At 41.6% G+C, this 27,828-nt stretch overlaps 1 protein-coding gene across 1 annotated transcript in view; it reads right to left on the bottom strand.

Moving 5' to 3' along the window:
- Positions 1 to 27,828, bottom strand: part of vps13c (vacuolar protein sorting 13 homolog C) — a 110,943-nt gene that overhangs the window by 71,708 nt on the left and 11,407 nt on the right. The window contains exons 9-34 of the mRNA XM_020602650.1: positions 26,520 to 26,579; positions 26,356 to 26,415; positions 23,797 to 23,877; positions 21,697 to 21,754; positions 20,768 to 20,895; positions 18,482 to 18,588; positions 17,658 to 17,832; positions 16,063 to 16,125; positions 15,829 to 15,973; positions 15,644 to 15,744; positions 15,228 to 15,370; positions 14,859 to 15,051; positions 13,423 to 13,537; positions 11,892 to 12,028; positions 11,205 to 11,340; positions 10,968 to 11,085; positions 10,744 to 10,876; positions 10,337 to 10,409; positions 9,976 to 10,073; positions 7,055 to 7,208; positions 6,003 to 6,082; positions 3,344 to 3,403; positions 2,772 to 2,922; positions 2,570 to 2,686; positions 2,383 to 2,486; positions 1,852 to 2,019 (exon numbers count right to left, since the gene is read on the bottom strand). Coding sequence (XP_020458306.1) covers positions 1,852 to 2,019; positions 2,383 to 2,486; positions 2,570 to 2,686; positions 2,772 to 2,922; positions 3,344 to 3,403; positions 6,003 to 6,082; positions 7,055 to 7,208; positions 9,976 to 10,073; positions 10,337 to 10,409; positions 10,744 to 10,876; positions 10,968 to 11,085; positions 11,205 to 11,340; positions 11,892 to 12,028; positions 13,423 to 13,537; positions 14,859 to 15,051; positions 15,228 to 15,370; positions 15,644 to 15,744; positions 15,829 to 15,973; positions 16,063 to 16,125; positions 17,658 to 17,832; positions 18,482 to 18,588; positions 20,768 to 20,895; positions 21,697 to 21,754; positions 23,797 to 23,877; positions 26,356 to 26,415; positions 26,520 to 26,579 — 2,958 coding nt within the window. The remainder of the gene's footprint in view (positions 1 to 1,851; positions 2,020 to 2,382; positions 2,487 to 2,569; positions 2,687 to 2,771; positions 2,923 to 3,343; positions 3,404 to 6,002; positions 6,083 to 7,054; positions 7,209 to 9,975; positions 10,074 to 10,336; positions 10,410 to 10,743; positions 10,877 to 10,967; positions 11,086 to 11,204; positions 11,341 to 11,891; positions 12,029 to 13,422; positions 13,538 to 14,858; positions 15,052 to 15,227; positions 15,371 to 15,643; positions 15,745 to 15,828; positions 15,974 to 16,062; positions 16,126 to 17,657; positions 17,833 to 18,481; positions 18,589 to 20,767; positions 20,896 to 21,696; positions 21,755 to 23,796; positions 23,878 to 26,355; positions 26,416 to 26,519; positions 26,580 to 27,828) is intronic.

A 27,828-nucleotide genomic window follows, 5' to 3' on the forward strand; every position in this document is an offset into this window, starting at 1 on the left:
AAATGTAGTTACAGCTGAGCTGTTTGGCCACAATCACCAAAGGTACAATGGAGAAAAAAAGGGGCAGCATTTGATAAACAGAACACTTAGTTACAGGGCTAGGCTGGGGCCACCATGATCCTCCCCTCCCCTCCCCTCTCCAGCTATATGCCACCACTACCCATCACTGTGTGTCTCCTCTCTCCCGTAGTGTGTCCTCTCTCTCACCTGACCAGTGTTTGATTGATTGTTGTTGTGTCTTGTTGCTTTTCTTCTTTTGTCTCTCCTCTATCCACTCACCCCAACCAGTCAAGGCAGAAGGCCGCCCACCAAGAGCCGGGGTCTGTCAGAGGTTTCTTCTGTTAAAGGGAGTTTTTCCTCCCCGCTGTCGCCAAGTGCTGCTCAGGGGATTTGTTGGGTTTTCCTCTATAATAATAATAATAATAATAATAGTAAGGTCTAAACCTTACTATGTCAAGTGCCCTGAGATGATTGTTGTTGTGAACTGGCACTATATAAATAAAAATGAGTAAAACTCAAGTGAAATGAAACGTTCACCATGGAGGTGGAGATATTCTGGTTTTTTGCTTGTGTGACAGCCAGCAGAAAGAGTAGGTGAAAATCCCTACCTCAAAAACCAGAAAACTTCTCAGTTTCTACAGAGGACTTCTGAGGCTTTGTCAGAGGGTACCATTCTCGGTTTGCTCCCTAACCAAGGCCCTTCTCACGTGGTTACTCAGTCTGGTCAGACACCCAACTCTTGGAAGGGTCCAGACCATGATTCCAGACTTCTTCCTTGTCACAATTATTGAGGCCACTGTGTAAACTAGTACATAAACTCAGCAACTTAGAATTACCCATCTGAGTCTACTCATGGATGATGGATTTTCGCATGCACAGAACACAAACTGTCAGGATAGGAAGGATAGGATCAAACATATTTAACCCTTATCCTGAGAACAGGTAAAATTTGCAGAACACACCACTATTGTTTAAACCCAAGAAGATCATTGTAGACTTTAGGAGATCCAGAAAGACAACGCACCCTCCACTTCACATAAATGGGGAGGAGGTTGGCACTGCTGACATCAAATTTCTAGGAAATTTGCTAGGAAAGATGCTATAACTGGCAATCTTACATGGTCCTTCAACACATCCCACTTGGTAAACAAAGACTTTTCTTTCTCAGAAAGCTGAAACAAGTTGTCCCACTCTCTTGGCTGTTGGGAAACATCTACAGAAGCACCACAGAGGGCATCCTCTGCCAATGGCCAGCTGCACAGCAGAGAATAGGAAGGACCTGGCTTGGGTCGAGTAAGCAGGGCAGAAGTTTGTGTGAGCTGTGCTACCAAACCTGTGTAAGCTGGCTGCCTAAAAAGGAACGCTAGCCAACATGAGGAGAGACTCAACCCACCCAGGACACTACAGGATGTACCTGAGCACAGTTTGGAGCCACAACAAAGGCTCCACTTTCGTAGAGGAGAGGCTGCATTTTTTTTTAATCTTCACACATTTGCCTATTGTCTAAAACCATGTTTTCACTTTGTCCTTGTGGTTACTGAGTGAAGATTGATGGGTAAAATGTAGTTTCATCCATTTAAAATTAAATCTACAACACAGTAAAGTGAAGAGGCCTAAAAGTTTCTGAAGCTACTATAGCAGAGGGCCTGAAGTTACTATTGAATTTTTTATGTTAATGAGCAAAGATGCATTATACTTTGTGCAGCAGATAAAAATTTGAAGAGAGCCTCATTTTTAATGGACGTTTGCTTCAAGAGTTGTATTTCCTCCTTTTCACAAAAAAAAAAAAAAAGCATATACATAAGTCTATGTGTGTATGTGTACAGAGGTACGTCTGTCTAAAAATCTGACCAGCAGTGACATGAGGAACTTGTGCAGGTAGACGATCCGGATGCAGCCCAGACTCATCATGACCTTCCCGTCCACCTTCGACATGTTGCTATAGCCCTCACCCTGTGTCGCCCCTGGAAACAAGGTCAGTTTGAAGACGAAGACCTCCTCACCCATGATGGACACTGCCTATAATAAGAGCAGAATAACGCGATGGAGTCCAATCAAAAATAAGTGTCATAGCATAAGTAGCTACTATACACAATAAATCAAGTATTAAATACAACACATACAGTACAACGACATTAATAGCAACTATAAAATCAGTGTTACAAGGTTGAGGTAAAATGTTGGTAGCATGAAACAAAATTAGCATCACTTTAATATAAAACACATCAAAGGGTCGCAGCAATTTTGCAACATGACAATATAAAAAAAGTCAGGATGATGAGAAATTTCATTTGTATGATCAAAATAATTAAATTTTCCATTTCCCAAAACAGGCTCCAGTGTAACATTCAGGATTCTCAGTACATCGCCATACAAACAGACCTTTCTGTGGATGGTTCTGGGGTTGACGTCTGTGACCACGATGTCTCGAAGTCGAGCGAATACCTTGGTTTCCTTCACCTGTACCAACACCGACGCATCGATTCCTGTGGCAGTGAAACAATTTGTAGTTCTGGAGCTTAATAAATATAAAGTTTGTGTTGTGATTGCCTCTTAAAACATCTCATACCTTGGACTCTGATGTCAGCGATGCTCTGGCAGTCGTCACACACCTCCACATGGAAACAACCCAACACAGCGAACAGTTTGAAACTAAAGATGCCGCCATCTTTTGCTCCTTTAGACACTGCAGAGGGAGCAGAAGTTTCCTGTCAGATACAGAACATCAGATGGTACAGACTGACATCTGTGAGAAGGCAGTATGTACACACCTGGTTGGCCCTGTCCGGTCTTCTCCACCCGTTTTTTGGGGTCTTGGTCTCGGGCAGCGTGGAGTTGTGGCGGCACGACGCTGTTCAGGTAGTTAATGGTAGACAGCAGAGCTTTAGTGTGGAGGAGGAAGTCCAACGAGGAAAACTCCACCTGTAACACCACCAGGCAAACAGCTGAGACACTTGTGAACATCTGGCAGTCTGACCAAAACAATTAATTTTAAAATCTACTTTAACAAGTTTATTTTATTTCAACATTCTAGACCATGAACCTGTGGCTGTTTAATACTGTATATATTTAACAATTAAACCACCTATGTAAAAGTTTGTTCATTTTTAAAGGCATTAAAGAGCTCCTTCTACTAGTGTAGGAGAACAGTCCCAAATAATAAAAGTTAAACTTACACATTTTGCTTCTAGACTGGGAGTAAAACATGTTCTCTGCTGTATTAACTTATAAAATGACTCCAGCTTGTGCTGAGATTTAAAACTGCAGGCAGGTCCAAACAATGATTACCCCCTCATCACTGCCATCTACTGTTATAGTGGACCCCGCCCCCCCCTCCACCCACCTTCAGTGTTTGCTCGGTGCTATCGAACTGAGTCTGGAAGCTGGGTCCCCTGCGGTCAGCCTGCAGGGTCACAGAGACACAGAAGCAGGTTCAGACCCGGGCCATCAAAGCTACAGGGTGTGCAGTGCATATTTTCAACCTAGTGAGCTCAAGAGGCCAGCAAATGTGTGTATGTGTGGATAAAGAATAAATATCACAATCAATCTGCTTTTAGAAAAAACAAAATTATTACAATTTGAAAACAAAAATTCAATATTTATCTTTATTTATTTAATACGCACACACACAAAGAATGGGACAGAGCTTAAATTATGCACTATGTTGGGCTCCATCTCATAATACATCTATAGCCATGGAGGACTGAAATGGGATGTAGCACCCACACTTTCATACATTTTGTAAACTAATACTTACAACATTTATGGTGTTTCCATTGTTCATTAAATAAACAGGAAAACAGAAACGATTTTTACTCTTGTATGTTTTACTGCCATCATAAAGTTCTTCCACAGGTTTGTTAGATTCGACAGTTGCCTTCAGTCCAAAATGGCGGATGCATAGCTTCGCTGTGCGGTGATGATGCAATGGAATGACCGGTTAGCTTTCACTTCTCATCAATGTAAGGTCTTTGGCCATGCTTGAAGATTCACAATCTGACTGGCTGGATCCATATACAGTATTGTTCAAAATAATAGCAGTACAATGTGACTAACCAGAATAATCCAGGTTTTTAGTATATTTTTTATTGCTACATGGCAAACAAGTTACCAGTAGGTGCAGTAGATTCTCAGAAAGCAAACAAGACCCAGCATTCATGATATGCACGCTCTTAAGGCTGTGAAATTGGGCAATTAGTTGAAAGGGGTGTGTTCAAAAAAATAGCAGTGTCTGCCGTTGACTGTACAAACACAAAACTATGTTGTACAAACGTTTTTGTTTCTAGGATTTAGCAATCCTGTGAATCACTAAACTAATATTTAGTTGTATGACCACAGTTTTTTATAACTGCTTCACATCTGTGTGGCATGGAGTCAACCAACTTGTGGCACCTTTCAGCTGTTATTCCACTCCATGATTCTTTAACAACATTCCACAATTCATTTACATTTCTTGGTTTTGCTTCAGAAACAGCATTTTTGATATCACCCCACAAGTTCTCGATTGGATTAAGGTCCGGGGATTGGGCTGGCCACTCCATAACATTAATTTTGTTGGTTTGGAACCAACACTTTGCTCGTTTACTAGTGTGTTTGGGGTCATTGTCTTGTTGAAACAACCATTTCAAGGGCATGTCCTCTTCAGCATAAGGCAACATGACCTCTTCAAGTATTTTGACATATGCAAACTGATCCATGATCCCTGGTATGCGATAAATAGGCCCAACACCATAGTAGGAGAAACATGCCCATATCATGATGCTTGCACCACCATGCTTCACTGTCTTCACTGTGTACTGTGGCTTGAATTCAGAGTTTGGGGGTCGTCTCACAAACTGTCTGTAGCCCTTGGACCCAAAAAGAACAATTTTACTCTCATCAGTCCACAAAATGTTCCTCCATTTCTCTTTAGGCCAGTTGACGTGTTCTTTGGCAAATTGTAACCTCTTCTGCACATGCCTTTTTTTTAACAGAGGGACTTTGCGGGGGATTCTTGAAAATAGATTAGCTTCACACAGACGTCTTCTAACTGTCACAGTACTTACAGGTAACTCCAGACTGTCTTTGATCATCCTGGAGCTGATCATTGGCTGGGCCTTTGCCATTCTGGTTATTCTTCGATCCATTTTGATGGTTGTCTTCCGTTTTCTTCCACGTCTCTCTGGTTTTGCTCTCCATTTTAAGGCATTGGAGATCATTTTAGCTGAACAGCCTATAATTTTTTGCACCTCTTTATAGGTTTTCCCCTCTCCAATCAACTTTTTAATCAAAGTACGCTGTTCTTCTGAACAATGTCTTGAACGACCCATTTTCCTCAGGCTTTCAAATGCATGTTCAACAAGTGCTGGCTTCATCCTTAAATAGGGGCCACCTGATTCACACCTGTTATTTCACAAAATTGATGACCTCACTGATTGAATGCCACACTGCTATTTTTTTGAACACACCCCTTTCAACTAATTGCCCAATTGCACAGCCTTAAGAGCGTGCATATCATGAATGCTGGGTCTTGTTTGCTTTCTGAGAATCTACTGCACCTACTGGTAACTTGTTTGCCATGTAGCAATAAAAAAAAATATACTAAAAACCTGGATTATTCTGGTTAGTCACATTGTACTGCTATTATTTTGAACAATACTGTATGCCCATTCACCATTACTGAAATTATCTGTGGTCTTCTTCTCCTTTTCATTGTACTAATGCTTTCCTACTAAGAACACATACAGTATGTGACATAACCAAAACACAGCAACGACCGTTACTGGATTTGTGAGGCTGACAATGATATATAAAAGTTGAGAATTAAAGCAATGCTCGGATCCTAACCTGGATGAAGAACACTATTGGGTGTAAGCAGCAATCCTCTGATGTCTGACACCTCACATTCAGATGCACACACGAGGCGCATCATTAAATCCCGTTTCCCACCTGAGCTCCAGCTTCCTGTCTCTGAACAGATCGGACAAGTCTGCTGGTGACAAGGTGAGTGTGTTTGTGCTCACCTTGATGAAGTCCACCTTCAGCAGGTCAGAGCTCTGCTGCTCCGAGGAGCTGATCATGTGAAGAGGATGTTTCCTGTCATCTGAAACAAATTAAAACACACACCTCACGGGTCAAAAGGAGGGCGGAGAAGATTTCTGCCCCTCACACCCGGGACACAGACCGTGTGAGCTCCTCCTCTCTGGACGGCGCTACAGGTCAGTGTGCACCAAGACGACCAGACACAAATACAGTTTCTTCCCCCGGGCTGTCGTTCTGCTGATGGACACTTAACCCATGACTGTGTACTTGAATGACAACCCTCAGTGCAGTAGTTTCTAAATGTAGTAGGCCAGTGAAGCCCATTCTGATTTCAGCACATTAAACACCTCAGTCCTCAGCAGCATTAGCCGAACAGGTTTTGTTGCATAGAACAAACATTTTGTTTGCTTCAGTAGCTGCAGGAAATGTAAAACTTTTTTTCAATTTAAACTTTTACCTTTATCTTATCTTTTAACTAGTTTTATTTTTGTTGATCTTGATTGGCTGTGACTTGTCTTAGAAACCTAGAGTGGATAACATGCAATCAACATTATGTCTCTCTTCTTAGTTTATTAACAACATTCTTACAACACAGATAAACTGAGTAAACCCCTAGCCAATGTCACTAATGTTAAATCCTGTCCAGTTAATACAATTTTACACAAGTGTTCTAAGCCAAAGAACAATGAAGCTGATTAATTTAAAATAATGTCTATTATTAAACTATAATGAAAGGTTCAATATGCGCATCAACTGCAGCCAGTAATTGATAACATTTTGTTAGAAAGCAGGTAATAAGAATCAGAGACTGAAAAATTCATAAAACAGAACAGCTGTAGTCTCTAATCAGGATGATAAATAGTAAAGATAGAAGGTATAATAAAACAACTGAGAGTCTGTGCAGACTCTACAGAGCTCAGGCCGCCTCTGAAACCAGTGGAGTGCTGTTTCAGCCCATCAGACAAATCAGTATGTAAACATGTTGACGCTCATCAGTGCTGGTGTAAAAATGTAAATTATGTCTCAGAATTACCTGGTACGTCACAGTAGTCAAGAGCAACTCTGCGCAGGTATGAGGTGATGCTCAAGTCGAAACTCCTCCTCTTCCCTTCGGCTCCCAGCTGACTGATGCTGAAGGACAGGACGGTCTTCTCTTGGTCCCCCTGCCGGGTCTGTTCCAACAGTACCTGAACACACCATATGTTTCACTGTCTCATTTAAAGCCAAACCTGGGATGGCAGCTCCACCTCAAATGACTAAGCCTTCGGTTCAGTGATCATACCCGAGCTCTCAGGTGCTTATGTAGGTGTGATGTGCCTAAGTGGGAAAAAAAAGACCACCTTCAGATCTCACTTGACATTGTGAAAAATAGTCAAGCTGACTATCTAAAGGCTGTAAAAGAAGCCATCGCAAAGTATTTTTCCAATATCGATGGAAAAAAAAAGAAGAGAAACAAGCATGATAAATGCTGTTATAAACCCCAGTAATATGAATATTTGGCTGGATCTGTCACCTAGGACCTGTGAAGATTTTCTTCTGTTTTTTTTTTTTTTTTTGGGGATACAACTGTTAAGATTAAGTCCCAGGTAAATCCATGTGGTCCAGATCCCTCTATTATCTTTCCATGCTCAGCTGTCATGAAATACTGTAGCTCGAGTTGGGTACTCTGACTTCTTTGTCAGAGACTGTTCAACATTTAAAGTCGGCCTTGTGTCCACTGGATTCAATACCTTTAATTCTGTTTAACAAGGTATTATTGGTTATTATCGATATTATTGGTCCAACAGTGCTTAGCCTTATAAATGTCTCGTCTCTGGCTGTAAAAGACATCTTTTGTTTTGTTTAAGCTGTGATAAGTATAGGAATGTTTTTCTGATTTGTGCAATGTATTGTTTAGGACTTTTGTTTTTTTTAATTTCCTGTGTGCATGGAAGTTTATTTTGAAAAGACAAGAACGGAAGAAAATGGGAAAAAACGGCGGTAGAAAAAGCACAACACATAAGGACAACACGGACTGCACAAACCCTGATAAAACAACAAAAAAGAAAAAAGACTTTAGTTTGCTGTTTAGCTCCAGTCAACGTTGGCAACAAGGTTTGTCTTACATTTTATATGTTTAAAATACAGTATTATTTGACTTGATGTATATAAGCTGGCTAACCAGCTATTGATTTAGTTTTTCATAGAATTGAGTGTGGTCCTACACGGTTTTAATTTATGGTTCTGTCCTTTATTTTCTTTAGCTCTTACGTTGGTTTGTGAAATAAAACTATTGACCTCCAAATAAACGTTCAAACCATCAGTGAAGGCTCTACATATTTGTCTGGAAGCTACACTAGCTATATTCCAACAGCCCTTAAAAAGGCAGCAGTTCAGCCAGTCCTTAAGAAACCTGGTCTTGACCCCTCAGTTTTATCTAAGAGAGATTATTGTCCAAGGTGAATTGCTTTCTTTAAAGCAATACATGCTTTCTTTCATCAATTCGAGGATTAACTACTGTTGACTACTCTCCAGATGTCAGTTGGCTGCAGCATGTCTTCTCATGGGCAATAGTGAACATGAACACCGGTTCTGAGTTCACTTCATCACTTCCTGTTCAGCAAAGGACTGATGTTAAGTTATTGATGTTAGTTTGCAAAGCTGTGTATGGACTAGTACCGCTGTATGTTTGAGCTTCTTCATGTGCATAAGTTAAGTTGCTCATTAAGATAATCGAATCAGCTGCTCATATAGCTGCTGAGATCAAGACTAAATACGGCTTTGGCTGTAGCAGCCCTAGACTACGGAACAGCCTCCAAAAGTCCACACGATAGGGACCAAAACAGGTTACTTTCTCTGTTTATTAAAATTTTCTAAGTTTAGATTAGATTAGATTAAACTAAACTTTGTCATTACTCATGTACAAGTACAAGGCAACGAAATGCAGTTTGGCATCTAACCAGAAGTGCAATAACAGCAGTGCAGACTGTGAGTATCTACAGTCTGTACAGTCAGAACTAATTTACTGATGGATATGTACAATTGATATCTACAGTAAGATATGTAGGGTAATGTACAACGTACAACAGACTATGGATTCCAATTGCTAGTAATGGACAAGGTACATTAATCTTATGGAACACTAGTGCAATGGGATGAAACAGTGCAGAAGATAACAGTAAGTTACATGAGTGAACAGTTCCATGTTCAACAACCATCCTGTTAATATGGATGGGGTCGTGTGTGCCTCCTTTCTCCCTCCTGTAGTCCACAATGAGCTCCTTGGTCTTGTCGGTGTTAAGTAGCAGGCTATTGTCAGCGCACCACACAGCCAGGTGCTGTACCTTTTCCCTGTAGGCTGACTCATTGTTGCTGATGAGGCCGATCACCGTGGTGTCGTCTGCAAACTTGATGATGGTGTTGGAGCCATGCACAGGCCTGCAGTCGTGGGTGAAAAGGGAGAAGAGGAATGGGCTCAGCACACAGCCCTGTGGTATGCCGGTGTTGAGGATGATGGTGGAGGAGCAGGTGTTGTCTGACCTAACATGCTGAGGCCTGTTGGTCAGAAAGTCCAGAATCCAGTTGCAGAGGGAGGTACTGATGCCCAGGTCGCCAAGTTTGGTGGTTAACTTGGAGGGGATGACCGTGTTAAATGCTGAGCTGAAGTCCACAAACAGCATTCTTACACAAGTGTTGTTGTTGTCCAGGTGTGCAGTGCTATGGAGACTGCATCCTCCATGCTCCTATTCTTGCAGTAGGCAAACTGGTGGGGGTCCAGTGTGGGTGGGAAGTCATTCGGAAGTAGTGCTGAATGAAATTTTGTCTTGTATTTTATTTTATTTATTATTTGTTTCCTTATTTCTAATTCTGTAAAGCACTTTGCAACTTTTGTTTAGATGGAGGCTACATAAATAAAGACTGTTTTGCACCCGAGTCACATGACGACCCAACCCAAGGCCAGACAAACAAACTAACCTCTTTGACTTCAAACTTAAAGTGAATGTCAGTGAGTTCCTCCAGAGCTGAGCGCTGCTGATCCTCATCAGTCGACTTCTCACTGGTGTCATCTGAATCTAATAAATCAGACCAACACAAACACAAATTATAACATGATAATAAAAATAAAACAATTACATAATAGGACCTTTTTTGCAGATGTCAATTAAATTAAGATAGGTGACTTTACAGATGGAATGAAAAATACATCTCACTTTTTAAGCAATTTTTCATTTTGTGCTTCTTTGTTTTGGATCCATTTTAAAAACAAATACATTTAAAAAATGTTCTGATGTTTCAACAATGTTTAGTAGCCAATCAGATCACAGGAAGCATTCACCTGTTTCCATGGCATCCAGGAAGGCAGGCTGAAGACCGAGTGTTGGCATTCTGGCCTCTGCCAGTGACAACACCTGCAGCAGGAAACGCACATCAGCTCTGAGTTGCTGTCCAATCACTTTAACTTCCTCATCACTCTCTAAATTTTCTTCCAGTTTTTACTGCCTCTCTACTAAATTTCACACTGTCACACCCCCACACCTCTCCATCACTTCCCAATCTTCAGTCTGACAAAGATCCCATCACTCCCATAAATGCCCATATTAACACCAATATTCCCTTGTCGGTACCCAAACTTCTCGCTACTCCAGACACTCCCTAACGGACTGAAACTCCCTCAGTCACAGTTTGAATTTCTCACTGGGATCTTTATTTCAACAGGTGTGGCTACAGTATGACCACGTGTACCTTATCTGTCTGGGTGGAGGGCAAGGAGCCCACGCTGGGTAAGGGAATACTGTCGACCAGCTGCAGAACATTCTGGATTTTCTGGTCCGAGATCTTAACGTGCAGCAGTGGCAGCTCGCCAGACACTTTGAACCTGAAACACAAAGACACAAAAATGAATTTGGTAAAATGTACAGGTAAGTCAGCAGACTGACTGGACACCTGTCTACAGGTCCGAGTATCACCTGGGCATCCTGGCATCCTTCTCCACCATACACTTGGCCAGTAGAAGGGTGAAGTCCATCGGCTGGAGGATGTGTTGGACTGATGAACCCTGTAGCCGAGCCGACTTCCAGGCCTCACCTGGAATTAGGTTACAGCTGACTTAATGAAAAATGCACTTACAGGTAGCTGTGTAATTGTGTGCAATTGTGGTGTCACTGTTGCAGGGCAGTAAATATATGTGTGTTTTAGTTATGCACCGGACTTGCTGTAGAGCACCTGGACCCGTCTCAGCTCCACATTGTATCTCTCATAGGCTCGATGCATGATCTCCTCCAGAGAGGAGGGGGAGGAGGACAAAGACAAACTGAGACTGCTCTGCTCGACACTGTTCAGCTGTAAACATACACAAACATAAACAAACATAAAATGAACACGCACAGCTGGATCTGCAGGAGTTTGGGGCAACATCTGGACAGAGGTCAGACTGATCCTGAACAAACAAGCTTGTCAACAATCCTGTTGTCTTAAATTTATTGTGCAGCATGGAGAAAAAACTCAAATTCAGGTAAAACCTCTGTGATCCCCATTATAAAAAGAGAGAGAGAGAGAGAGAGAGAGAGAGAGAGAGAGAGAGAGAGACAAATTTAGGTAAAAACATTTGCAGAAAAATCCAAAAATGTGTTAGACCAGATGAAAACTGAGCAAGCCCTGAAACTTTCAGTATGAAAATGAGCTTTGTATTAAAGATTTGTTAGACTGAAAAGAAAAAAAAACAACTAATAATCAAAAACAAGGTTAAAACACCAAAAATTCCTCAACAAACCCAAAAATATGGTTAAAAAAAATTGGACCTTTGGGAGACAGTCAACCCTAAAATTAATCACCTGCAGGTGTGTAAAACTGGCCTGGCAGGACTAAACAATCACACAAAAAGAGGAACTGACCTGTAAGCTGCCAAAGTCGAAGATGATGAGGTCTGATTCATCACTGTAGAAGCCGGACTTTGGTACCAGCAGGTAGGATGGCTTCAGGTCAATCCGCAGATCCAGGACCTTTCTGGTCTCAATGATATGAGACAGACCTGCAGAGAGACCACAACACATCAGAGCCCTGATGAGGACCAGACTGTCCTCTCTGGGGTCAGCTGAAACCAGAATCCATCAGAGCCGATTCCTGAACCACATCAGAAAACTAAAGTGGTCGATGGCACCTTACTGTGGCAGTCCCTAGACGCAGGAACAGTTTACCTTTTGAACTTGGAGCCACCTCTGATTTGGCTTCTTCTCATGTTCTCCTCAAAGCATATTTACTCACACACACACACACACACACACACACACTTGATATGGGTGCAGTTTGAGGCTTTGTTTAGTTTTTGATTTTTATTTGTTTTCATTATATTTTCATGACCATTTAATTCTTTTGACTTCTTTTTTTTTTTACCCTTTTTGCAGCACTTTGTAACAGTTGTTTACAAAGGTGCTATATAAATAAAGTTTGCTTTACTGGTCTTAGACCTTAAGGCAGTGAAACACACGACATTTGTTCTGAAGAGTTTATCCCCTGTACAGTGGCCTGAGCAGTACAATAAACTGTCTACGTTGGACCTGATTCAAAGTTGGCAAAATATCTACATTTGTTCAGCTCAGACACAGACACATCTCTTACTAAATATTTCATACTCCAACCCCGTTTCTGATCTACAAGGATTGAATCACACAATTTTTCAGATAGGAGCTTCTCATTTTAGTTGGAACAAACTATCACTTTAACTGGTTTAAAAAGCAGACATCTCCAGCTCCAGATAACATCAGCTGTACAAAAAAATGCACTGATTATGCACTGCAAGATCATCATTTTTCATTTATCGAGAGCTTTAATAACATGTCATCAAATTAAGAAAAGCAACATTTACCCTGACTACGTTCAATCTAATAAAACAAAAAACAATATACTTAAAAATCAATAAATTACAAACTGTTATACCGCAGACTGACAGCTCAGCGGTTGTCACAGTAGCTTTCCAGCTCAGCGGATTTTCAGGAAGATTTCACAAGGAAAACAGAGATCAAAGAAATGCTGATACATGATGAAGATGATTGAATCCAAGCCCACCAATAAAACAAAAAAATCTGACTCAACAATACCTTGCAAACAGCTTAGTGGCTGCTTGTGGATGCCGGGTATCCAGCGATGTCTGACAGCGCATTAAATGTGCTACAGCACGTTCCCAACAACAACAAATGTAGGGCATTAAACCGTCAGTGTCAGCAAACCTGCGGGTTGTACTCTCTACCCACACGCACTTTATTTGTCCGTGTACACCTCCGTTATAAGCACATTTCAATTTAAGAAAATGAAAAAGTACATGTAGTATACATTAGCATATTCAACTGTATTCACAGTTTAAGTTTAAACATTCATCGATAAGGGCAGGCTGGATAATAACCTGTGAAGAATATCAATTAAACTGACCTGAGGCAGTTTTATCTTTGATCTCCTCCAGTTTGCTGAGCGTGGCTGAGGTCAACACATCCAGATCGACACCTTTACCAGTCTTAAAAAACTCGGCCATACTGTTTACTGTCAGCTGGAAGGCAAAAAGACATTTACAGAGAGATAAGAAACAGAGGCCTGTACCAGAAGCAAGTTCAACTTATCCTAACACCTAACCCTTGGGGTCATCTAGTTTCACCGAGTGTAACATTGGCAATCCAGGATAACTAGTACCATGAAGCTGGTCATCAACCGGCTCTGTTAAGTCTGGGTTTCCCTGTCCGTCTCAGAGCGCATTCATGTGACAGAAACAGCGTTGTTAATTAGCAACCATGATTGAAGTACTGAATATAATACGAGATGGAGCAGTGATACCTGCAGAGAAACTCGTTTAGAGCCAGAGCGCAGTGATAAGCTGTGAACAACAGGCTGTGGTCACAGAACCAGAGCAGAATAAGAAGCTAGACAAAACACTAGACATAACTTAGATTAAGAAAGACTAATAATACGCTGTACATTAGCCCAGTATTATTATAGGGGTCTTATTCAGCGAGTATATTTTTCTCCTTTGTCTGATGACCAAGAAACTGTTCTGAACATGAGTTAGTAAAAAATCCCGCTGTTTGTCCAGCCAGAGAGTAAAAGCCTGTAAGAACATTGACACTGTCAGGAATTTGATAGGGAATCAAATAATCTTTGTGCATATAAAACCCAGCATTGCTCATCATGGAGGCTGTAGACTCCCTCAGTCTGTTAGAAACTATTTTAAACCAGATTGACCCATGGAAAGCCTGAAACAGCACAACCACGTGTGCGCTCTATAGAAATATCTGTTTATTATTGATCACATTAATGTCGACTCCGTAGGGATAACTCAGCGTTTTCAGTGATCCGATGGGTCGGTGCCCTGGCTGTTGACAGGTTTTGAGTCATAGCCTATTAGGTTGTAGCATTTACCTTCATACTAATCACTTTGACTTGGTTTTCTTCTTCTTCTTCTTCTTTCTTGTCTACTCTACTTTTATTCTATTTTAGTTTCCTAAATGGTATGGCATTCAATACTAGGTGAGAGAGAAACAGTATTTCAGTTTTCTGTATGTCCTGCACATATAGTGAACTGACAATAAAAATCTTTGATCTTGATCTTAACCTGCTCTAGAGCAGGTTAATGTGCAGCATCAGTTACCATGGTGATCTAGCCTGATTAAAAGTGAGCCAGCTTCATGGTTCTGGAAAACCTGAGCCTAAAGTTGGCTGGATAAGCCACTAATCTCACTTCGTGGTACAGGCCCCAGAGTTGGCCTCCAGGACTTTGTCCCCAGCAGAACAAACAGACTGATAAAACACATAAAAACCAAACAGCAGGGATCTTGTGCTTGATGTAAACTTTGGAAACAAGTGGTTCATGTGTTTACTGCATCATAGATGATCTCGACAGGCTGTGAATGGACTCTGAGCAGCTGGTCGGCAGTGCTCTCCTCTGGGTTTAACTCAAATACAACACTGAGAAGAGAGGAGGAAGAGTCTCCCACTGAGGCGATGAGTGAAGGTACCACCCCGTGCTGCTGCAAGCCTGTAACAAACCAGTGTTCCAACGCTGCCTCCACCCTGCAGGATGACCAAAAGATTTACATCAAGCTGAGGACTTGCTTGTTTTTAGCAACACATTCTTTATTTACTCTTGATTCTCCTTTGCAAGTAGGAAAGATCAGTATGAGGATATGTGAATCTGGAAAACTGGTCAGCATTTGTTAATGGGTGCTCACACCTTCATAGACACCCACCTGATGGCTTGAGCTCCAGGTCTCTGAGATATTTTGGTGCTGAGGTCAATCATCTGGATCTTGAGATTTTCTGGGACGCCTGGCAGCTCTCTGATGGTTATGGAGGTTCTTAAGAGCTGAAAGGTGACGACCACAGCTACATACTAAAACACACAAAGAGAATTTAAAAATGTGGCGTTTGTCCTGAGGGTAGTGCTAGAAGAAAGACCATAGAATCATTCAAATATAAAGGGTTCATCCTCTGGAGAGCAGGAAGCACACACTTCATGGAAAACTGTCCATTACACTGTTAAATTTCTTGTTTGACACTGAAGTTTGTCATGATGGTGGTGCTATAGTGGCGCCATAGGAAGGGTCAGAACATTGTCAAGCTTCATCCTGTGGTGACAATGAACATGAGCAGCATGTGTAGCTACCTGTTTGGGTAAAGCCAAGTTGTGAGAGCTGCCACTGTAGCCAATAGCAGTGTAGAGTTTTTCCTTCTCCTCAGCTGTCATGAGCTCGTCCAGGTCTGAACCTGAACCACAGGGGATGGATGGGTTTAGTTACATGGGGGTGAAAGTGATGAATCTGCTCAGTCAATCTGAACAGAGTCACTTACTCTCCTTCTCCTTGCTCTGCTCTGACTCCTGCTCCTCCTTCTTAGCCTTCCTCCCAAACAAGCTACTGAAGAAACCTCCTCCTCCTCCCTGCTTATGTGACCCCGCTGTCTTCTTTCTCTCCACATTCTGCCCTGACCTGATCACCTGGATGATGAAGAAAGGAGAGAATGACAGCAGTTAAACTGGACTCAGGTGACAGTCTAAATATCCTTGTGCAGCTTCATCATGTTTACCTCCATCTGGGCATGTTGCCGGGCTAATATAATGTTGAACACATCCAGAACTTTCTCCAGATCCTGGAGGAAACAAAAAGCCAGCAGGTCAAACCCAAATACAAACCCAATCCTAAAATTGCACAAGCTGAGCTATGATTTAGAGTGAAGTTAACGTACATGATCCAGATTTACTTTAAATGTAGCTGTCAGTGTCAGCCTGGGTCATATTTTCATTTTAAATATTCAGAACCAGAGCTTCAAGTTCACCTATTTGCATAATGCAGTGTTTAATATGCAAATCAATTTATTGTCTACATTCCTCTTTTGGATTAGAAAATGGCAGATTTTTTTTTTAAATTAATGTCAGTCTCACAAAATCTAAGGTAGGGGTGGCCAAAGATACCAATTTACTTTCTTTCTTACAGCTTCTGATTGACCGAACACACCTGATCCAGGTAATTAGCAGTGGGTAGGGCAGAGATCATTAGCAAACATGCAGGGCAGCAGCCCTCGAGGGCCGGGACTGGCCACCCCTGGTCTAACGTGACATCTTCATGTCTGTCTTGCTTTGTGCAAACAACCACCTAAAACCTAAAGATATTCAGTTCACATTTCTAGAAAACAAGGAAAACCTCAAATAAACCCATTAAAGCTGGAAGCAGAGAATCCTTGGCAAAAGGACTAAGTGATCGTCTCAGTTCTGATTCGCTTTCGGATGATTAAATTAATCTTTTCAGTTCTGATCTCAATACTGTGTATTTTCACTAGACATTTTTCTTCAGCAGAGGTGCTATTACTTCAAAATTATTTGATTGGCTGAAAAGAGCCACACTGGCAGCTCTGACTCGAACATATACACAACATTATCATTAGCACATTTAACGCACTTCAGATAAATGTGGAGTTCCAGAAGGTGCCAAGTGAACATTATTTACACTGCAGATGAGAGGGTATAATAGGACCGCTCCTGTCAAAATCCACTGCTAGGCAATGTCCCCGGATTGATTTATGGCCCTTGGATGAGTCATGCTTCTGAGTCTTAGCCCCGCCCACATTTGAAACATAACTTCCACCTAGATCAAAAGCCCAAACCCTAATTTCATACTTCAAACGATTTCACATATCCGTGTTACTTTTTACAATGGAACATTTTATTATAGGTTTTATAACAGTATTATTAGATTTTATTGGGGTTTTTCACGCTGGGTAATATGATAGAAGGCCATCTGCATACCATAACGTCTTCTCTGTAACAGCACCACCACAGACCAGGCATAACACTTCAAAGGGGTTTTATGAGGAAGGGCCAGATGGCTAAGCTCACAGGTGTAGAGATTATTGTTTTAAAACACAGGGTTTAGTTTTTCACCAATAGTTTAATTAAATTTAAGGAGTAAATTTTGTTTTGTTTTTTTTTTTACTTAGGCAAAGCTCTTGTTTTCTCCACCTCTACAGAATGATTTCCCTGTCAGTCCCACACGACACTGGTCACTCTTCACCTCCACAGTTAGTTTCAGGTGGGGTAGGGTATGTCCTTTGTGCACACTAGACTCCATCATTTATGCTGGTACTCTTATTCAGAATACATTCAGACCCTTTCAGTCACTCAGCACCTGGATGTGTTGCTCAGTGTCCTGGCTTGGCTTGCCCCGGCTCAGCAGTTTGGTCTTGTAGACGGCCCTGTAGGTCTTCTGGTTCTCTCGGTGCCGTCTGATGTGGGACCAGGACCACATCTTACTAAGGCGTCTGATGTGGACCTCCAGGATGCTGTTGAAGCCATACCTCCACCTGACAGAGGCAGAGAAACATAACCCCAAAGTGTCAGTAATCAAATACAGCTGGTATTTCTAGGAGAAAAGTGGTTTTAGATATCCGACAAATACTTTTAAATCGCCTTACAAACACCCGCAGTGGTGGGCAGGTGACGGTCTGTTTTTTCCACTTCTATATCCATCAATGGTTCTCCACATTTTAATAAAATTTTTGGTAGATTTTTGTTGTTTCTTGATAATCTTTCCTCCTATGCATCCCTCAGGCCCAATTAAAAAAATGTAAGCAATTTCTTCAGACACATTTTTTTCCAAAGTCTGATATTTAATAAAAAAAAAAAATCTAATTTCGTTATAAGGATTTCAGTCTGGGACGGCTGTGGCTCAGGGCATAATGCAGGTCGCCTCATAACCAGAGGGCTACTGGTTTGATTCCTGGCTCCAGTCCATATGTCAAAGTGTCATTGTGCAAGATTCTGAAGCCCAAGTTGCTGCCAGTGGCTCTCCCACTTGTATGTGAATGTGAATGGGTCAGTGGGTTAATGGTGTGAAAATACACAGGACCAACTTTACATTTAGCTCAACTCCTTGTAAGGCTGTAATAAACACTGCAGCCTGCAGGACACCTCTTAATGCTGAAGCAGCTGACATTGCTTTGGAAAACAAACCAGAGTTTGGCGTTGTTGTGGACCGGGACATTGGGCCTGAACTTCCTATAGGGGGCGTTCTTCACCATACAGTCGATGGACTCCAGCAGTCCCAGCATGGTCTGGTACTGAGGATGACACAGAGAGGACCACACCAAATCAGCAAAACCTGCAGTGGAGGAAAACTCACCAGGTGGGTTTTTACACGAAACAGTGTTGTCTCACCGGTCTTAAGTGACATCTCACCTGTACTTCTGTCACGACTCATGGAATTCCTGTTGCTAGTTTTTAAATTCTGACACATATACCTAGTGCCTCAGCCTACCCTCATCTGTTGCAGCTCTGATTACTCTCACTTACTTCCTGTTAGTCCTGTCAGGTGTCTCTGCATTAAAGCCAGCAGCTCACAGCCATTAACTGCCCAACTGGTACTGGATAGTACCCCTGTGTGACTAACTGCACCTCTGGCCAGCTTTCATGTTTCCCCCTTTAAGGTTAAAGCTGCTGAACTGAGTGCTCACCTGAGGTCACCATTTGTGGACACCTCTCTTTCATGCTTGTGTTCACATTTGGTCTTTTGTCCTCCAGCCAGTAGTTTGTTTATTTTCATGTTTGTAACTCCATATCTCACTGCATGGTTAATTAATAGTTTTTCATGGTTGTGGCCTTAGGTCTTTGTATTCTTGCTCTCCAGTTTTCAGTATCATGGTTCATTTTTGTTAAGCCTAAGCCAAAGTCATGTTTGTCGTAGCCCTCGTTCAGTTTGTGCCACACTGTCCTTGCTCTGCCTTAATCCTAATCAACAATGAACACATTCTACACGCTGCAGATAGAAATCCACTATCAAATACATCAATCCACACTGAATCCGACATGTGCACATCTTCCGTGGAGCCCTTGTGGCTTTTTATGCTTCATGTCTCTTTTTCCCTTTAAAATAATAAAAGTCCCTTTGTTTTCCGTTTCTACTGGTATGTGTTACGACTGATCAGGCTGACTGAGTTTCATTTTCACTCTCACCCTCTGTGCTAAGCCAGGGAAAGTCAAGTCCCCACTCCACACTACTGGCCAGTGGCCTGGCCACTTATGTCTCAACAACAACAACCCGAAGATAGACTAGGCTGGTGACATCATATTTCAGCAGAACTGCTCCCTCACTTCACAACATAACTCATTAATGTAATACATTCAGCCCACAATACATAACAACCAGTAGGCCAGAATCTATACAAAGCTTTAACTTGGGCCCCCTCCCCAATCTGTCGCTTTTACTCCCACGACCTGCAACAGGCTAAGGTTAAATCGCTGATTATAGATGGGTTGAACAGCCTCAGCCCAACTCAACACAGCAGCAGTGACGGCCAGCAACAGACAGAGAAGATACTGATTACAGCTGGAATGAGAAACCTTGACCCAACTCAGCTCATCAACAGTGATGGCCAGCAACAGGTGACAGAGAAGTCAGCCTACAGTTAGATGAATGATTTGGCCCAATTCAGTACAACAATGTGTAGCACAACCATGCTATATGGCTGCAGGTAGCCATTTTTATCAGGCTGACAATAACCAGGAAGAAGCAATATTTTCAGAGATGTGATGACCCGCTAATGTGCTATCTAGCTAGCTCCACTTAGCAGGCATAGCTGTAGCCACTGTGCTCGTATCATCACCTTCAGTAACCTATGAGCTATGTAAAAATAAAAATCACCCTAACACTACATGATAAGATGTGCAATGTAGCTGTTCCGTGTAGCTGCTATATTATATAGTAACTGTGGCTTGAGGTCTCTGTCACCATAAATTTTACCCTCTATAAGAAGTGGCTGCTATTAAGACTGAATGAAGAATGACAGTTTGGTGTCATCAATATAAACATCCAGGGTTCATTGTGACCGTGTAGTAATGATGAAGTTTTCTGACCAGTCGCTAGACTGCAGTATTTACATCACCATTTGGTATCACCTCTGCTCACCTGGAACCTCAACAGAGGCGATACCAAAAATGGTGCCAGGTACCATCCCCAACATTTGACTGAATGAGGTGAGTAAAGTTGAGTGGAGTTGACCCGGTACCAGGCAGTGGAAAAGGGGCTTTAGTGTTCCTTTGTTTGTCAAGCAGCCTTAACTCTTTCATAAAGCACTGTTTCTCTCCATTTCCCTCTGGCTCCATCAGGCATGTGGATCTACATACACACATGTACAAAACTGTGACACCATCTCACATGCTGGTCTCACCTGACCGCCTCATCTGTCTGTTCACCAGTACCACTTATCTGTCTCACCTGTCCCACCCCACCTCCCACATTACCTGTGGTTTGGTCATCTCTATGCCAATGTTCTGAACCTCTAGGTGGAGGTTTACTTTTGGAGTTTTCAGTTCCAGCTCAGCATTTGGGTTGATGCACGCTTTAGCTGAAGCAAAGATCGGCTTGAAAACTACAAACAAACAAAAACAATCAGTGAACAGGACATGTAGATATTGATAAAATACTGAACTATAATCAATAAATTATTCATTTTTATGTCACTTCCACTCCAGTGGATGGAAGTTATTATGAGACTAATTGTAGAAATGTACAAGTTTTACATTCAGCAGCTACAGATTCAGACACTCATCAGCTCCCTATTAGGGTCAAAGCTAATTCTGGCAACAAAACCAAACATCAAGAAAACTATTTCTTTTTCAGGATAAAAATGAACCTAATGTAGAAAAAAAAGGCAGAATTCAAGTAGAATGCAAGTATAGGAAAAAAAAACAGGCAAATGTTTTACAATTTTATTCAACAAATAAAAACTAAGGATTGATGTCATGGCAGAATCCTACATTAGACCTTTTGATTGGTCAAATAGTTTCCTGCCAATAACATCTCTTCACTAGCTAATTAGACTAATAAGATGCATCTTGGTGTTCAGTAATGTATAATAAATTGGGTGTTTTTTTGGATGTAAAACAGAAACTGTGCTTGACTTGTGAATTAATCTACACTCTGCTGAGAATTAAACAAGCAGCAACAAAACAGCTGTGACCAATTGTAAAAACATGTGCGCCCACTATTAGAAAAAGGTAAGCTAACACAATAATACTCTAATGTTGTAATGCCACTATTTCATGTTTGCAGTAGGAATAAGCAGAGGACTGTTGCCTGTCAACCACATGAATCTTCTTCTAAATGTTTAGTTTCTCCATCAGGATCAAACAGGTGTTTGTTCATCCTGTGGGTAAAGTCTTGAACTCACTGTACTGATAGTGCGGCAGCTCCTGATCTTTACTGCTGATCCCACACTTCAACTGATCCTGCAGAAGGTACAAGAAGAGGAGAAGAGGAGTGAAGCTCTGAGTACATCCCAGTTCCCTTATTTGATTATTCCTTGTTCTTGATCCTCAGTCCACCGGGAAGCCTTTTGGTCTGCCATAATGAACGACGTCCCAAAGCTTTTATTCCTGTACTGTGGGCCGAGGATTAAGATGCGAGGAGGTTGCTGGAGGAGCCATGAGTGAAGGTATGTGAGACCATCTATTGCAGATGTTTTTATGAATTGACGTGCCCCTTTATCAAAAAACAGTTGTGATTGGATGCTTCAGATGAAGGATCAGAGTCAGTTAAATCAAATTTCATTGATTCCTCTCTGCTCACATTTTCTCCACATCTTAAGGGTATTTTTACCGAACCTGTCGCAATTATCGTCAGGTGCAGAAAATATTGTAGCATGCAGTTTGTTTGTTTGTTTTTTTTCTCCTGGGTGGCACATTTACCAACACTGATTATGTAAATGGGTGCAGGCACAGCTGTGTTAATCTGAATACATCTCTGCTTCAGATCTGTTGCCTGAAGGCTGCTGTGCGTGTATGGGCTGAGAGGAAGTGTAGAAGAAAGTCTAAAGTTTACAGCAACCAAACTTTAATATGGCTGAGGAAATCAATAACCCATCATCTTTTATTTCATTTAGTAACTGAAGCATAGTTTGACTAAAAAGCCTCTAAAAGATCCTGACATTTTTCTCTGGTGAGCGTTGAGATTTACAAACACCCTCTCTCTCCTCAGAAATGGTCTTAACTCAGACAAGTGACCTGTACCATGAAGCGAGTTCAACCTATTCTTGCATGAGTGTATCAGGCTACAAACACACTCATGTGAAATAGGCAGAGTTGTTCATTAGAAGGGATGGCAACAGCAGCATGAGCGAAGTCGGCCACTGAGACTAATATGAGACGGAGCAGTGATTCCTCGGGGAAACTCGTTTATAGCCAGAGCAGGAAGTGACGTTACGGCAGGTGAACTGTGAACAGTCACAAAACTAGAGCAGAATAAGAAGCTATAGAAACTCGAGAATTAATTTTCAAATATTAATGAATGACGAGGAATACACCGTGCATTAGTGCAGCATTATTTTAAGGGTCTTATTCAGTGAGTATTGTTTTCTCCTTTGTCTGATGATGAAGAAGCTGTTGTCAAAAAACCCAGCGGTTTGTGCTGCCAGAGCGGAGAGGAGAGAACACCGGGGAGGAGCTACACCTCAGGTCACACGTTCATTTATAATCAGGGGACATTTTAACACAGTATGGCTTATTGATCTAATAAAAGACCATTATCACAGAGTGTGCTCATGTGATTCTGAGCTGCAGCGATGGAGCCTGTGAAAACAGACTATCAGAAATTCAGTCCGTAATCAAATGATCTTTGTGCATTTAAAATACAGTGCTGATCATCATGAAGGCTGCAGACTCCCTCAGTTTGTTAGAAATCCAGAAAGCCTGAAACAGCACAACGATATGAGTACCCTGTAGAAATATCTATTTAAACCTCATCACATTAATGTAGACTCTGACCCTGTTATGATGCAGTAGGAATAAGCAATTGTTTTCCCAGTGATTAGACTGGTTGGTGTTCAGGGTGTTGATAGATGATCTAGCCTGATTAAAAGAGAGCCAGCTTCATGGTACTGGAAAACCTGAGCTGAGCCCAGAGTCAGCTGGATAAGCCACTGATCTCGCTTCGTGGTACAGGCTTGGGGTTGCAGGTGACTGACAGCTGCCACAATGACAGCAGGGCCACATCATTTTACACCTGCTTTCTCCTGACATTAAATTTCAGCCACAGTCTGAACACAAAATGAACATTATCAACTTCATGAAAGAGGATTTACTGCAGGACAATTGGATTCGACTGAATTAGATTGACACAGGTGTTCCTAATAAAATGGCCACTGAGCATGTGTTATACTGTATGTGTTAATGTGTAATTCCTGTGTGTGTATGATGAGAAATTAGAAATTCATCTACCCCTTTTTCAAATGAAAACAACTAATCTGTGAGCAGAAGGGTATAAAACAACTCACCACAATATCCTCCCATGATCCTTTGTAGAAGACGGGACTGTTGACGTTCCAGTAGGCGCAAAGGCACTCCAGACGACCAAGCTGATGCAAAAACACATTAATACAGCAAAATCAATTTTTAAAAAGTCACAAAGGCTGATTCTGTCAATATGACATTCAGTGTGATGAGGAGCTATGAGCTGACCACAAACAACTTAATGACATGTGTTTACATACACACAAGAAACCTGGGAGCTGTTCTTCATACAATGTTGAACAGATCCAAGATCAAATGAATAACCCTGGATTTTCTAATGACAACAAAGGATATCCAGATATTTCAATTCTTAATCCCCCACCTGTGTTGCTGATTAAAAAAGCTGAACTAATAAGTGTGTGCTCTTGTGGTCAGTGACTGGACTGTTTCTGGTTCCCATTGCTATGCAGATCATAGATAAATATAACTGACTTAACCCAGATGAATTAGATCAGCTGGTCAAACATCAAGCATGTCTTAAAGACATAAAGGCGAGGATGACCTGTAACTTCTTACTTCTAAACTCTGACAAAACTGAAGTTATTGTGCTTGGGCCTGAAAACCTTAGAAATCTGCTGTCTAATCATATAGTTACTTTAGATGACATAGCTCTTGCCTCCAGTACTACTGTGAGGAACCTTGGAGTCATCTTTGATCAGAATATGTCCTTTAAATCACACAAAATCCAAGTCTCTAGATCTGCCTTCTTTCACCTACGCAATATTGCAAAAATCAGGAGCATCCTGTCCCAAAGTGATGCTGAAAAACTGGTCCATGCATTTGTTACCTCCAGGCTGGACTACTGTAACTCTTTACTATAAGTATATCCCAATAATTCCCTAAAAAGCCTCCAGCTAATCCAAAATGCTGCAGCCAGAGTACTGACAGGAACTAGCAAGAGAGATCATATTAGCTTCTCTCCACTGGCTCCCTGTAAAATTCAGAATAGAATTTAAAATCCTTCTCCTAACATACAAAGCCCTTAATGACAAGGCTCCATCGTATCTTAAAGACCTCGTAGAGCCTTATCATCCTAACAGAGCACTTCGCTCTCTATAAATAAAACTTCATTGAATCATATATCAACAGCGGAAATCATGATCAGATGGTTTCTCGTTAGCTACACACAGATATAAGGAGAGGGAGCAGTCTGTCACTGCAGCAGAAAGCGAGCTTCAGCTGGAGGCTATCAGGAGTTAATATATACCAAAGGTAACTCTACAGCAGCACTGAAATGTGGAGAGATGGAGCGAAAAAATGTCTGACAAATGAAATGCACATGTATCCCATTTAAATCCTTAATGTTGCCACAACTGTGTGTCTACTGCTTTGATATGACAGCACAAACTGTCTCTGCTAAATCTGAGAAGAGTAATCCTGTGCACAGCCGCTTGCTCATACAACCAACACGGTGACAAGCTGTAGTAGGACAATAAACTTGCCAAGTAAAAGGAATTCCAGCACAAAAGATGCCTTGATCATCTTCATTCATTATCTAGTCCTTCATGACTAGATAATGATCTAGACATCCCTTGCGTGTTCTGGATTTCTTCTTATTTTATGTAATTTCTGCATTATATCCACAGTGGGAACAAGCACAACAAGAATCCAGGAACAGGTGTGTTTGTTGGTTGGCTGGTTTGTTCACAGCATAACTCAAAAAGTAATGAATGGAGTTGGGCCAAGTGTTTCTGCAGCGGTAGGGTATGACCCATGGAACAATCAGGGAGATTTTGGTGCTGATCCAGATCATCATCTGGATCCAAACATTTCTTGGATTTTTTTATCAAATCAAATCCAAATGTATTTGTATCGCACCTTACAAACAATCACTTGTGGAACAAAGTCCTTCACAAACAGAAGCAGAAATAATAGTATAGAACAGATTAAGACATAAACAACAGGAAGAAAATGTTGTCTACACTGATCCAAAAGCCAACGAGAATAAGTAAGTCTTTAATAGAGACCTAAATTCTGCCAATCTGTGGCACATTTAACATTGGTAAGCTATCCTATACCTTAGGGGCCCCGATCACCCCAGTGTTTATACCTTGGTGGTTGGACCTCAAGAAGAAGCTGAAGTGATTTCACTTAGGTTGATTCTTAGACCACTGTTATTCGACCTGGACATGCCCCCTCTGGGTCAGATCATACATGACAATAACAGGGATGATAACTCAAGTGTTTCCAGTGATGTGATTGGTTGGTGCTCAGGCTTTTGACAGGTTTTGAGCCTATCCCCTGAAGTTAACCTGCTCCAGAGCAGGCTAACATGCAGCATAAGTTACCATGGTAATCTAGCCTGATTAAAAGTGAGCCAGCTTTGTGTTACTGGAAAACCCAAGCCCAAAGCTGGCTGGGTAAGCCACTAACGTAATGCAACATAGTAACTGTAAATCAGTCAACAGATTTCTCCCCATCTTTCTGATTTTCACTGTACTGGTGATATAATATGCTGCTTCTGTTTATACACACTATATAAATTTACTTTACTACAAAACATCAGATAACATGGTGAGTAAACCTCAGGGTTTTAGTTTCACCTTATAGATGATCTTTGCTGCTTCATTCAAGATACACAACTTCCAGTTCTCATCGGTGGTCTGAAAAACAATGTGACAGCAGGTCAGCAACACCTGTCACAGGTACATATTGTTTGTGTGTGTTTGTGTGTGTGTGTGTGTGTGTGTGTGCCTGTGTTTGTTACCTGCAGGCTGAGCTCTGACAATGTCACTCCCATAGACAGGGGGTGCTCTGGGTCCAACAGCTGAAATACAAACATGGTGTGTGTCAGTCACATGACTGAGTTACTGACAGATGACAGCTCGCCTGTGGTGTTTCTTAAGTCTTACAATTGTGGTAGAAAGAAAGCACACCCGCCTTCAGTTCTATGTTGTTTCCATCAGGGACTAAAAACAACCGTGTGGACCTCACCAACTTCTGTATACAAATAACCTCAGGTGACAGCAACAAATTTCAATATGTGGTCACTGTCTCCTAAAAGTAAACCAACATTCAGAAACCAGGTGGGAAAATAAAAATCCACCCCTCCTACTTTCACAATCATTGAGTAATTAGCAGCCAGGTGTTATTTAACACACTGGATTAGTCAACCATGAAGAGGTGTGACTGTCTGCATAAAAGCATAACTTCTGGTATTTTGGTGTTCTGGAGCACTGAGGTGTGTCTCTGCATAATGCCAAGAACAAAGGGCATCAGCCATGACCTCAGTGAAGCAATCATCACTGCTCATCAGTCCACTAAGGGTTACAAGGACATCTCCAAACAATTTGAAATTCCCTGTTCTAGAGTAAGTTTGTTTACAAATGGAGAGCCCTCAAGACAGCTGCCAGTCTTCCCAGGAGTGGGCGTCTCAGCAAATTCAGTCCAAGGTCAGATCATTTCATGGTCAGAGTAGAAAGACAAATAACCCAATGTAACATAATGTAGCTCTTACGTGACCTGCAGGCCTCTGTAAGCACATTAAAGGTTTATGTCCATGACAGCACAATTAGAAAGAGAATGAACAAGTATAACCTTCACAAAAGGTTGTCTAGGAAAAATCCCCTTCTCTTCAAAAAGAATATGGCATCATGGTTTGCAAAACTGCACATGAACAAACCACAGCAGTTCTGAACCATTATCCTTTTGACTGATGAGACCAAAATGGAGCCGTTTGGTTGTTTTGCACAGTGCCATCTTTGGTGAAGACCAAACACAGCACATCACCATAAACACCTAATATCAGAGTCCAGGCGCAATAAGCAGCCCAGAGGCTGGAGGTGTTTAAAGTTGATCCTCACTCCACTAAAATGCGTTCGATATGGGCTAAGGGTCCCAGCCCCCAGGCTCATGCCAACCACAGGAATTAGACAAGGGCCAGCAGGTTCCAGAGTGCATCGAGAAATGTGCAGGTAAGAGGCCAGGCCGGAATCCAGGAGAATGCAGTATCAAGCCCAAAAAACGGCATTAGGGCAAGTTTAAATAGCAAATAAATAAATAAATAAATAAAATTT

This window comes from Monopterus albus, unplaced genomic scaffold (assembly GCF_001952655.1).
Source record: "Monopterus albus unplaced genomic scaffold, M_albus_1.0 scaffold57.1, whole genome shotgun sequence".
In the NCBI taxonomy this organism is placed as follows: Eukaryota; Metazoa; Chordata; class Actinopteri; order Synbranchiformes; family Synbranchidae; genus Monopterus; species Monopterus albus.